General features: G+C 32.8%; 1 protein-coding gene across 1 annotated transcript in view; it reads left to right on the top strand.

Moving 5' to 3' along the window:
• Esyt2 (extended synaptotagmin-like protein 2) overlaps positions 1-14,566 on the top strand; it is an 85,699-nt gene that overhangs the window by 43,714 nt on the left and 27,419 nt on the right. The window contains exon 12 of the mRNA XM_085950996.1: positions 3,733-3,830. Coding sequence (XP_085807122.1) covers positions 3,733-3,830 — 98 coding nt within the window. The remainder of the gene's footprint in view (positions 1-3,732; positions 3,831-14,566) is intronic.

Here is a 14,566-nt window from a genome sequence, read left to right as displayed (position 1 = left end):
CTTTTATGAAATTATTTTTAAGCTTCTGACATATTATTTTATATTAATTAATAATGTTTTTTTTTTACAGCTTTTTATGATTTTATTTTAGTTGTCCACGAACACGACATGACTTAGAGGTGAATCAGTATAAAACTCCATAAGCAATTGACGCTATAAATGTAATTTGTATGGGTTTACATTGTACAAGTAGAACCTCGATATAACAGACAAAATATCCGGTTGAATGTGAAAATTGTTAAAAACATCATGTTAATATTATACATATTTAATTAAATTCAAGTGTCACTGCTTATAAACAATATTCTGCGTATGATAATCATGTTATACCCCTCGCACTCAAATTCGATTCATAGTGCCGTCCTGCTCGTAGACTTAACGAAGCACTAACGTTTTCAATGCTGGTCGCTAATTCACACAGCTGCACAGCAGTTTAATTTGTTTATTCGAATTGAATAGATGTATTTATTACTCCATTCTATAAGTTTATAATGGTTAGAAGTAGGTGAAGGTGGTCCTGGGTATGACATCATAACCGAAAGTGAAGTTATGATTTTGGACAATGAGGATGGAAGTGAAGATAGCGAGGAAGAAGAAACGACATGCCTAAAAACAATGTTATCAGTGATAAGATCACATCTCGGCGATCTAATAACATATATTGACTATTCATCAGATACCATGAGCTCGTCAGACTTCAAAAGTGCAAACGAAACTTGATTCTTTTTTCAAAGCAAGATTACCAAAAGCAAGCGTGTCAACCTAGGGATGGCAGGTTATATGAAAGTATGGTGAAGCAGGCAAGTATGGTGAAAAAGTATGGTGAGGCAGGCTGGTAATCGATTTGCGGCAAAATTTCTATGTTAACCTTATATTATATGGGTACGTTATAATGACCAAAGTAAATCCTCCGTGATGCTCTGCATTTTTTTTATCACGTCGCTATTTCTCGTAAGTTGTCGGCTATTGTTGTGGCCTGCTTCATTCAGTTGTATGAGAAAGCCGATTCCTTGCCCCTCTTTTTATTTAATACCTCTATGGTGTCAACATTGAACATTAACATCACTCCACAACGAGTGTGTGTATACGAACATCCGAAGACGAATAAACACGATTTTGTTTGTGTTTTTATATAACAGACTTTTGGCTTTATTGGACATCTCTCACCCGCATTAGTCCGTTATATCGAGGTTCTGCTGTATTAGTCAATTTTTTTTACACTGTTTCATCTCTAACTGTACACTTATTTTGTACACAATCAAACAAAATAATACAAACACTATGAATTTGCATTGTATACACAACATTAAAATTTATATACACATTTTTACAATGTATATTTACACTATGTGTATATTGATGGCTCAGTTCCATAGTATGATAAGTCAAAAATTTCATGTTTTGAGTTATATTGGTATATCACTCCACTTCAGTTCCACAAAATTACAACTCGAAAAAATTACTAGTTCTTGTAGGGGCAATGTTTTTGTCACTTTTCTATAAGTCAGTATGGTGAGTCAAAACTTTGATCAGCCATTACTCAAAACTACTAATTCCTAGTTGTAACACTATAGAACTGAGCCATCGATTATGTGTGTAATGTTTAATATGTTACAAACCATGTCATTATTGGTCAATTATTTTTACACTCGCACAGTCAAAATATTATTATTTAATTTTTATACAAATATTTTATTATTGCATTTTTATAATAAGTAATGAATGAATTAATTTTTTTCAATATGATTTATAACAATTTTTTAAAAATATCAACGGTAATGGGCCCTTCTGTTCTATTGATCTCTGTCTTTATGGATTTTGGGGCCTTTTTTTTAAATTAAATTTCTCAGTGACGAAAATAATGCTACTAAAATTTTTATTATATTTTTTTTGTTAACAAAGGTCTGCCTGGACTGAAATGGGTCATCACAGTTTCAACCATGTAATTTTTTTTTACATAGAATCTGTCTAATTTGTCGTTTTCTGTGGTAATTGCAGAAAATACAGTAATGTTTGTGCTTATGGTTTCCATTTCTACACATGTTTACAAAACGTGTCCTCGGACATGAATTATCATTTGTTTGCAACAATTTCCGTTGCAAGGCCAGTGTCACATTGTGTGAACGAACCTTAAGAAAATTACCATTTTCACTCCAAAGTAGAGTGAAGATCATATCGACCGTGTTTAGGAAAAAGGGCGTAACCCTCACTTACAGGAGGGGCAAAAAACCTTTTTTGAATGATTTTAGTTTAATATTTTTTTTAAAATAGGCACAGGCATTGGGTGCATGATGATTGATGATTGATGATTTGGTGTAATATATTTTCGATCTAATAATAATTAAAGAAGTTATTACAGAAAAATTATTAAAATTGAGGGTAAATGCTTTTTTCCTTAAATTAAAACTTAATTAACCTCAATTAAAACCTGAATTTAGATAATAATTCAGCTTTTGCGGCTTACTTCCTTTTTATAGAACGTGTATTTAGTTGTATACATTGTTAATATCTAATAAAAGCACTTTTCGAAAAATCGAGGGTTACGCCCTTTTTCCTAAACACGTACGATATTAACAGATTTTTTACGAAGTATTGTAGTTAGCCATTAGCCCAACCCATTGGATCTGACACACATACTTTTTTCCCAGCCACAGTTTCAAACTTGTGACCCATGACTTCAGAGACAAGCGCTCTACTAACTAGGGCACCTTCGGTATAAGTTATTTAATACTATATTTGAATCTCGATTATCAGATTCGTATGAACATCGCAAAAACGTATATGTGAATGCCAAATTTATCATTATTCATTACCGTTAATATTCTGGGTGATCAACGTTCTACTATTTTTCCCCTCTTTCTCCCGCCATGTCTCTACACCCGTTATGCGGGTATATACTGTGGCATATCGAACATTGGACGCCTTTCAAAAGTGTGTTCAGAATGTTCCATGACCAACTTCCTAGGACCTTTTTGCTTGTCCATTACTAGAATGTGCGTGATACATTTTCTGATGTAATCTATTACGGTCAAACCACGATGAAAAGAGATCTTGTTGCTGAGGAATTTTGTCTGACTTAAGAACTTCTTTTTAACTGACGTATTGGCGACCTGCAATTCACCATGTAAACAAGTAACAGATTCAATTGGGCCAAGATGAATGATCTTGGAGTCAAAACCACGGTTTATGTTTAATAACTGAGAAATCCAATGGTCTGGATTCATTCTGATTATCTCCATGTGTCACTTTTATTGTTCTGGATTATCGAGGCTCTACTGTAGTTGAGTTTGAATTTACTTAACCAATGATACTCTGCAAAAGTGTAGTAAATGGGAACGATGAATTCAAGCATTACTGATTTTTTTTGCTTTACCAAGAGACTTGAATCTATGTATTTATTATGTTTGATATTAATGTCAACTTTTGACATTTGCGTTACGAATAAACGTCACGCATTTACAACTGCGTGGTATTTATAATTTCCTTAGAGACTCCAATTCAATAAACAATATGATTACTAACAAGAAAATACATGTTTACAATTACGTGTGCATTGATAAATAGCGTAGCGTCCTTACGATGCTCGATTCAATGTACAATACGACAAATAACAAGAATTACATCACATTTTTTCAAACACGTGTGTGTATGCGTAGCGCTAATGGGACGTTCTGTTTTCAATCGGTTCTACGGAATGTTCAATAAAACGGTTTTGCTTTTAATGGACTCCAGGCACAGATAAGTTCTCGCAAGAGGCAGTGCGTTGGTTTCGAGCTGTGGGACTGGGACCCGGGATTTCCCGGAACTCAAAACGATGACTTTCTGGGCAGGTCTGTCCAATACAATCACACTCTATCATTGCGGGACTTCTCTTTCTAACCTATACCTTCTCTTGTGTTTACTAATCAACTATCTCTCTCTTGACTATTATTATACTCTGTTCATTGAGGAGATGACAACAATTATTACATATTTTCAATTTTCACTTCGTACCTGAATCTCTTATCATGTGAATTATGAATTCATTACCAAAAATTGTACCATTACCAAACATGATAAAGAAAACCTTCTTCTATAGAAATGTAGCCTAAATATATTTTAAAATTGAAGCAGAAAACGACCCATGCTCTATTAATTTTCATACAAACTATGTAGCGATAAATGAGCATTTTATTGAGCCTTGCTTGTTAAAAAAATGTCACTAATGACACACTGGAACTTGCTTCAGTGATTTTTGAAGGACTTCACCTGGCACAAGAAGGGTTTCTTCAATATCTTTCAATATAACTATACTGTATTAATAATTGGATACGATACTTTGAACTGGTCATAAGAAAGCATAGGATTGGGGCTAAGCAAAACAAACCGATACGACAGAAGCATTGTTATCACTGTCAGCGATAGCATAGTTATTCATTCAAAATAATAAAAAGATAACATCACAAAGTATATTCTATGTTCAACGTTCCACTGTTCTATCTTTAAAAACAAAAAAGTTCAATCAAAAAATGTTACTTTTTTTGTCACACAAATTCTTTACACGTCGTTTTCTCAACTTTATGATTTTGTGGATAGGCTCCCTTGACATCTAGGGCGACAATATAGATGTGTATTCTATAAAATAAAACAGTGTGTATGAGTTCAGACCCGTACAAGTCTAAAAATAAGATAAATCAATACGTTTTAGGAGAGCCAAATAAAGATTGAGTTTTGGAGAATTTCAATTTTACTAAATCAGCAGTTTCAGTTTGTCTTATCGCTTTTCTCCATGATGCATATATGCGTTATGATTAATTTGGCATATTTAATCAATTTTTCAATATTTTAGACTTATTGCAATTTCTCTTCTACCCACAGAATTATTCTGTGACATTTCCTCTGTTATCTGTCATCACCGTTGCCACAGCACTATAAAATTTGCAATATTCTTAATTGCGTAAGTAAATATTTTTTTTTATCTCTCAGCAAAATTCTATCTTCTCATTGAACAGAGTATAGCATATTCTATTTCGTGTTTCTCAGTCTATTGTTTTATACTAATATTTCTCTCTAATCTATTTATTACTTAATTACTTTTGGGTGTCTTTACAATCTAATTACCGGATTGGTGTTTTACATTATATTCGTCAAATGACAGATTTGATTGTGTCACGACAATTTTGCTGTATATTTTTTGGGATTCCACGCAATGAAAGCAGCTCTATATATTTGTACATTCGTGATAAGTCTGCCAAAAATGTTCGTACAAAAACCCAACTTTAATGAGACTCAGAACACTGTCATATTAAATGAAAATCATTCATTTAATTATAAAAGTTGAAACGTTCCGCTGATTAGATTGTAATGACGTTAACTGGACGCCTTTATGTATTTACAGATCAAGAAACCTTCTTAATTAACTCAAAAAATATATTAAAATCAGTCAGGGTGCTTCATTCAAAGCTCTCTGAAAGTAATATGAACCAATAGTGTTGCATCGCTGAATTTTCTTTACGCCGGCTACAAACATGACTGCAAACTTGCGCAATTGTTTTGCACATGCACACATGACCATATCGTCACCTCAATACTACACATACAACAATAATAACTCGATTTTCACTGTTTTTGAGAATAACTATTGAATATGATTCTACATTTCCTTCTCTACAAAATGATAAAAGTAGGTAAGTTAATGGGCACTGTATTAATTTTGTGTTTGAAAATATTAGATAACTTTAAAACCATAAATGCATTTAATATATAAAATAATATATCTACAATATTTATTCATACAATTGAACATTATTTTAATTGTTCCCAATTAGACAAGCACTATTTAAAAAAAATATTTTAAATAATAACTATAGCCTAGATTTAGGTATGTTGATCAAGCAAATTAACTATTCATTAAAATTATCTAGTTGTAGTATTGAGGTGATGATATGTATGATGACATTGCACAAATATTTTGAATATTCTCACTGTTCTGGCAGAAGACACTAATTCGAAAAAATGACATATTGAGTTAGTACCAAAATGTTCCTTATTTCAAACTTTACCGTCTGGAAACCTTCTTAATAAACAAACAGTCTTTATTTTAACGTCATCCTTTTTACGATTACTTAATAAACTCACATGATAGACGATTATTTCAAACTTTTTAACAACTTCAAAGTCAAATTACTCAAAACTAGTATTCTCCAGTTAGTGTGTTCTGCCAGAACAGAGACGATATTATGTATTTGACTTACTTAAATGTATACTTGTACAGGAATAACTGAACGTGTGTATCAGAGACTTGCACAAGTCTGAATCAGTCATGTTTCTTTTATTGAATTTTTCAATGACATGGTTCAAGAGTAAAGTGGCACGACTCAAGTATGCAATTGCATTCGTAACAGGCTTTATTCAAGAGTTGAAGGTTTTTGCTATGGCTGGCATTCTTTGATTGAGGGTACTAGTTGCAAATTCAGTTGTCTCCATAAACCTGAATGTATTCAGAAGAATCCCCAAAATCTGCATGTTACACAAGGGCGTGAGGGTATATTTTCTCAAGTCTGGACTGGAATCATACTTTCCACAGTCGAATTAAAAGAAATGTTTGTAATATGCCTAAGAGGTAGGACAACGCAGAGCGGACAACGCAAATGGACCTAATAATTTAGACCGTCCTAACTACCTAACTGTTTTTACATCTAATATCCTCAATTGCAATGTCTTTTGATCTGTCAATGCATATTTTGGTCCAATTATAACCTATTTTTCTTCTATAAAATCTATCAAATTATTTACTAATATTCTTGCTTTATATATTCCATTTTTTTATCATTTTTATTTTGTTTTTCACTTATTGTTTTTTTGCTTTGTATTGGAATTGGAAAGTTATGGCTTTGATGTCAAATTCTCACAGGACAGAATCAAAACGCTGCACGAAATTTTGTTTGAAATCGATTTTACTAATATTTCCATCTCTCAGTTTTAGAAATAAATAATATGTTCCGGTGGTAGCTTACGACACTCGGGTTGCTCGCACACGACAACCATTTGCAAGTATTCATTGCATGGAGTCGACATGAGGAATGGCACCATGGAAATTCATGTGACATAAGGGGTTAAATGTAAATTGTAACCCAGTATATCAGCTATTTTCAAAATTTGTTTGCTGCTGGCTTCCTGTAAAGTGTAAACCAACAAGAAACGTGTTTTATCTAGACATGAATTTTATGTCAGTACTATACGACCCAGATATGTTGGACGGTCTTTAATATACGACCATATACTTCCAATACAAGATTTCATGGTAAAGTGTCATACGGCAAACTGCATACGTATAAGTTTCCGGACACGGACATAAGATAATCAGCTGGGAACGGCCATCATCGATCTGTACTTTATCATCTACTAGCCGGAACTATTCATAGCAATCACAGAGGTGAGGTTCTTAAGCCACCACATATGGCATCATTCTTGGAATGCTGTACTTTTTTTTCCCAATAATCTGGCCGAATTACTGTAGTTTTCTGGTTTTGATATTACACAAAACTTTGTCTTCTATCGCCATTCGTTTGAGCACTTAAATTTTTGTCATCCTGTGAATTCAAGGAACCTCGAGGATACATCTATATCAGGGGTAGTCAACCTTTTTATACCTACCGCCCATTTTTGTATTTCTGTTAGTAGTAAAATTTTCTAACCGCCCATCGGTTCCATAGTACCTAAAGGTGATTTATAAAGTAGTAAAGTAACTTTTAAAGTAGTTTTAAGTAGTTTTAAAACCCCTACCGCCCACCATGAAAGCTGAAACGCCCACTAATAGGCGGTAGGGACAGGTTGACTACCCCTGATCTATATTGTCATGTTTGGAAAAACTCAATTATCTGTGTTATCTCTTGGTTCAGTCTCCCTATCTTCATTCCATAGAAGAGGATTGGAAAAAAATAACATTGTTTCTCATATTCCCAGATAACATTCTTCTTGCTGAAGTGATGTGCGCGTCCCTCGCAGATTACATTACTATACGTCGTTGCTTCCACAGCATAAAACCCGCATTTCCTCGTATCCATTCCTCATGTCTAGAAACCGTGCAATAAATATGTGACTTACAATCTGTCACATCTACAAACGGCTGTTGTATGCGAACAGCCTTAGAGATTACAGATGCAAACTGATTGTGAGATTGCATAAAAAGAGGGCCGTCGCTGCACCTGTAAAATTAACCGTCACCGATATGATCCGTAATATATTCAAAAATATATATTTGGACATGTATATAGTGTTATGTTTTTCTTGAGTGTTACCGAATTTTCATAAAACTATTTGTAGATAAAATCTGTGTTGTCAAGGAAAATAGAGATAAGTCAAAACAAATGTTAAATATATTATTGTACATTGAGATAATATCGTCACTGTTCTGGCAGAAGACACTAATTCAAAAAAATGACATATTGAGTTAGTTATACCAAAATGTCCCTTATTTCAAACTTTACCGTCTGGAAACCTTCTTAATAAATAAACAGTCTTTATTTTAGAGTCTTCCTTTTTACGATTACTTAATAAACTCACATGATAGACCATTTCAAACATTTTAACAACTTCAAAGTCAAATTACTCAAAACTAGTATTCTCCAGTTAGTGTGTTCTGCCAGAACAGAGACGATATGTCAATATCTTTAGTATTTTCATAAACTTTCTTAACCTTTTCTATGCCTCACGATATTACTATGGCAGTATCTGACAGGCCGCAGATTTTTAACGACACACGTTGAATGCAGAGCGAATCTCTTACTAAAATCTCTGTAACACCGATAGTTTGTAGCTTAGTATTTCATAATTATTCAAACAGATGTCACTGTGTGATTAATTTTTTAGATTATGCAAATCAATCGACAGTGGCTAGTAATTTGAGTTTAAAGTCGGATGAGATAACTTGTGAAATTTTTATGTGCGCCCGTCGATCGTGGCCTCATAGAGCGAGATAACTCGCTAAAGGCATAGAACCTGTTAATAATAATATATCTCAAGATATTCTGTGATGACATCTTATGTAGATAATTTTTTAGAATGTCATAATATGCTTGTCAATTTCATGTTTCTGACTTGTCTCTCTTTTCTTTAAGATCACAGAAATATTATAATGTATATTTTTATGTATTTTTTTATGATTCGTTTTTGTTTTTTGTTTCTACTTTTAATTTTAAATATTGGTTATTGATGATAAAAGCTGTTATGTTCTTTGCTTTTTACTTTGAATAATATTATGAATTTTAATACATGTTATGTACACAATGATATAAAAATATTGATTTTAAAACATTTTTAGGTAAAAGTGGTTAAAAAAAGACTTAACTACCATAATCAGTCTTGAATGGTGTATATAATTTCAATTGGTACTTACCTTTTTTTATTTGGTTAATATTTTTATTACCGAATAAACTATTTCAGAAAGACCCCTCAATGATTGTAGTGTTACTACGGACATCTAGTGACGGATTTACAAAACATGCCATTTACTGTAAATTTACATTCAAAAAATTAATTACCATGTTTATTCCTGAACGGGAGCATATGGGCGTCCGCAGAGTGGATGTTGTATGATCAGACGTTTTTAATGTGGAATAGTTGATATCTATTTGGCCAACCCATTGGGTCCTTGCGCTAGATTGAAGAGACATGCATTTTTGGCCAGCTGCAGGGTTCCACCCGCGATCCGAATTATGAATTTACAAATTACGAATTAATATGAAATTACGAATTATTTATTTTCAACCCATGGGTCCATTGTCATACAATGGCGAGGGTTTTTTTTATAATTATTTATAACCATGTCTTTGCTTTTTCGTACAAGGTGGTTGTTAGTAATTTTTAAACAATCACAAACACCCAGGCTTTGAGAAAAACACATAAATATTGTGTCCTCACCGGGATCGAACCCGAAACTCTCAGGGGAACTCTGCACCATGAGTTCAACGAAAACAAATAACTATGACTGACAAAGTTTAGTGTGCTCTATTTATGTACACTCAACCCTCGCCATTGTATGACAGTTACCCATGGGTTGAAAATATTTTGCACAAAACAGCCTGGACTGCTAAAATACCAAAATTTCATAGATTTTATGCTTTTATCTCTTTATAAGTTACACAAAATAATATATATATATACATATAATATCTATCATTCAAAGGGTATAAACAGTATACAGAGGCTTTGTGGATTTAGAGAAACATACTTTAAATAAAAGTGCTTCTATCTCTGTTTGAGGTTTGTGTGGGGGTGGCTTGGCTGCTTTGCGTATAACTACGCTCAATTAAAATACATTTTAAAGGAAAATTTTTAATAAAACATGTCCAACTGTATGTTTTGTAATTCCGTTACTATTATATGTTTGAAGTAACATTACAGTACCACCAAACTTCGTCTTAAATAGAATAGATGGCGATGTAAATAAAACAAAGGTGTATAAATCTTTTACATAACATGTACAGTTAACCACCAAATGTCAGCATGTGTTTAACTTAGTTTATATAAAAATACACTATTAAATTTACACCATGTGTGACCTATTAACAATATGCATTTGTCGATTAATATAGATTTCCGTGGAGTCACGAAGGCAGATGTATATTTGAATGTAGAATACGTCATGGGGTTAAGGGTGGAGAAATGAAATAATCGTTACAATGTTTCTTGCCAAAATTACTGTTGGCATGATTTCATCTGTGGTATAAGAAATATTATAATCATAGCCCCCACAAGGGAGGGACTGACAGGACTCCAGCTAGGGGTCCCGGCGTGACGGGTCGACTGGATTAGTGAGATAAACACAAAAAATTAGGGGTTATGTGTCTACATAAACAATTCCCTATATTCTAACACACCTTAATATTATAATGTCATTGTTGTACAATGCTTACTGCCTTATACCTAACATTTGTGTATCATCCACCCCCCCGCTAACCATTCATTACTAACACGGAACAGTGCGCTGTGGAGTCGTCGAGTTCGTCACTGGTCCGGCTGAGACTATTCGATTGGGACCGAACGGGCGTGGACGATTCGCTAGGAAGGTCGGTTTTACTTTCAGTCTGTCAACCGTTGGTCATACGTCATTCTGTTTGGCAAACATCCGGTTTATATTTTTTTGGCAGTCTCTATACTCTATTGACAGGTATTCATTTCACAGTCTCGTATTGTTTTGTATTCTTTTCACGGTCTTCTATGTTTTTGATGGTCTCGGACTCTATTCATTGTGTTATATTTTTTTGACAGTCCTCTATATTTTCGGCAATCTTGTATTCCTTTGACAGTTTTGTATTCTTTCCATAGTCATCTATATTTTTGACAGTTTCCTATTGTTTTCATAATAGTTTTCTATTTTTTCTTCTATATTTCTCACAGTTTCATATTGTTGTGACAGTTTTATATAATTTTACAGTTTCATATGACTGACCCGGGGAGCAATCACATAAGTTGATTTTTTATAAGTTTTTAATATAAGGTCTATCAAAGTTCACTCTGTGTGCTTCCATCTACTTTTATTTTTGTTATTTTATTACTTATTGTATTATTAACTCACATTTCTCTGTATTTTTATTGTAACACTTATTTTAACGCTTTAAATTTATAATTTGTTATGTTCATTATATTATTTTAAGATTTGTTTAAGTAATACATTTTACGCTAAAGACGTGCCCAGCGCGTAACGATTAGGTGGCCATTCGATATAATTAGCATGCTATTTAAATGTGGTAATTAAAAAGTAATTATCTAGTCAGCAGTCAATGTGTTAAATTGTATTTATTACCTACTTATTGTATTATTTTACATATTTAAAAAAAAATAATGTTGCATACATCAATGACCTATATTGAAGTGATAATTTTTAAAAAGTAGGGAAAGATTTCTTTGAAAAAATGTCACCAGACTGCTTCCTGAAAAACATGTTATATTGACTTATGTACCTATGTGATTGTTCCCCCCGGCTATCGAATTATAGTTAAATTTGACAGTCCACTATATTTTTTGCAGGCCTCTATATTTTTGACAGTTTCGCAATTTTTTCACAGTTACTATTGTTCTGACAGTCCTCTATATTTTCAACAGGTGCATATTATTGTTTCGACAGTTCTCTATATTTTCAACAGGTTCATATTATTGTTTCGACAGTTTTATATTGCTTTCACAGTCTTCTATATGTTTGACAGTTTTGTATTCTTTTGACGAGTTCGTATTGTTTTCAAAATTCCTCATTGTTTTGTCAGTTTTGTTGCAATACGTTTCATCATCCCCGTAATCAACCATCAGCGAAAGAATCATTTCTTTTGACAGTGTTTAAAAAGTGATAGAATGTTTTATTAAAATAAACACAATAATTATTGTAATTAATAACTTCTATAATTAATTAATTATTATATAAACCGGCGTTTATGTGTTAGAATTATTATAATAGTGAAAAACAAACTTCTTTGTTAACTAATTGTTCTAAAACTATAGATTTAACAAAGAAATCTGTTTCCCTGTCATTTTGTTATTCCTTTGACATGTCCACTCGTTTCTACCCATGTTTGTGTCCAATTGTCTCTTTATATTTAAAGTAATATCCTAGTTGTATGTTTCGAATATATACAAATCGTTTTGTATACAATTTACTGTACCAATCACAGAGTATCTTTGTTTGAAGATTATAGGCAGTACTTCTATGCTAAGTAGTTAGTCCACTATCTCCACGTACTCCCAAATTGTTCGACTGTACCGTTGTGAGTAGATAATCCACTCTCATTATTACCTGTTTATTAATCATTTGTCATAATTCACAATCCCTCGCAAGACCCCTCCAAAGCAATTATTTAATCTGAAACAATCGCTGCAAATTATTATTTTAAATTTACACACATGTAATTATGTTTTTTTATGTTAATATTAAAATGCACTATGTCATAATGGTGACACGCAAAGTATATTGTTTGTTACGCAACACGGGGGAAGCATAGTATATATATGTATAGTAATTAAATAACTTTAGGAAGTCATATCTCCAGATGGGATATGTTTTATTGTCACACAATTTTTGGTGTTTTTAAAACCAAAATTGTCACATATTTCGTCACAAAATCTTTTACCTCTGTCTAAATTATGTAAAATTTTTAACTCGGATTATTTATTAGTATTTTTTTGCTTTTATAAAAAATGTATTAATGGCGTTAATGCAACATGGCATGGTAAGGTATGCGTTTGGCATTACACAGAAATACCACAAAAAAAACCAGAAACTGATAGATAAGAAAGTGGACAAGAGTATGCGATGTAGTAAAGGTCGCTAAGCAGATGAAATGGCAATGAGCTAGACATGTCACACAGTCATTGGACAAATGCTGTCATACAGTGGTACCCAAGGGGCGCAGGGATGCCCCAAAACCCAGTTTATAGACAAACTCGTAAAGTTCAGTGGATTTACATGGCAACGAAATCAACAACGTCGTCATCCACCAGTGGATCTACTCCGGCTGACGATGATAATGATGTTAATATTATGCATGCATATTGAAATTATCGTTTAAAAGAAAGAGATATTCAATAAACAAAATTTTTAATAAAACAGCGTAAATATATGAAAACGAGGTAAAGAAGAGTTCTGGGAATACTGTACTAATGTTTATATAAATTCTTGAATTGAGAGTACTTCTATGTTTTTTTTTTATACAAAACAGCAATTACATTTAGTGATTTTTTATAAGCCTCCTTCGCGATGAAGATTTAACATCTTTGTCTATAAAATACACTTAGTTTTTTAGTATTCCCATCATCAATTCCATCACGAATATAGCCCGCTAATCCCTGCATGCCAGTCAAATGCTTCATGTGCTTACATTATATTGAATGAATAGTCTAGCTTGTAATCCTGCTTCTGATTAATATTCATTGTGTCTACTAGTATAGTTATTGAGGTGCTGAGGATTAAAAGAGTACAAGTGACATTAAGTAAAAAATGTGTAGTACCAGATTTCACATCACCACATACCTATTATGTGTTACAATAGGATTCAAATACGTACTTAATTGCTTTGTACCTCTTCAAACATCAATTTTATATCGATGGCTCAGTTCCATAGTATGATAAATCAAAAATTTAAAAGTTTTGAGTTATGTCTTCTTCAGTTCCACAAAATTACAACTCCAAAAAATTACTAGTTGTCCTCGTAAGAGTCGATGATCAAGGGTCGATGTTTTTGTCACTTTTCTACAGGTCAGTATAGGTGAATCAAAACTTTGATCAGCCATTACTCAAAACTATTAATTCCTAGTTGTGGTTACACGTAAATTGTATGTAAAACATTTCACTGTGGCACAATTCGCCGTGAGCTTTCTATCGGAAAGAGATGGCCGTACACTATACGGTCTCAAATTTTAAGATTCAATATGAACATTAATTCAATGTTCATAGCTGATTCTGGCAATATTCATGAATTCAAGAATGAAAACCTAACCTAACCTAACAAATAATCCAATATATCGGCTATTTTCAAAATTTGTTTGCTGCTGGCTTCCTATTAAGTTTAAACCGACAAAAACTGTGTTTTATTTAGAC

This window comes from Rhyacophila brunnea, unplaced genomic scaffold, assembly GCF_057557595.1.
Source record: "Rhyacophila brunnea isolate RB1 unplaced genomic scaffold, BYU_Rbru_1.0 scaffold_24, whole genome shotgun sequence".
Taxonomy (NCBI): domain Eukaryota; kingdom Metazoa; phylum Arthropoda; class Insecta; order Trichoptera; family Rhyacophilidae; genus Rhyacophila; species Rhyacophila brunnea.
Note: the sequence above shows the minus strand (reverse complement) of the source record. Positions and strands in the feature narration are given on the sequence as shown.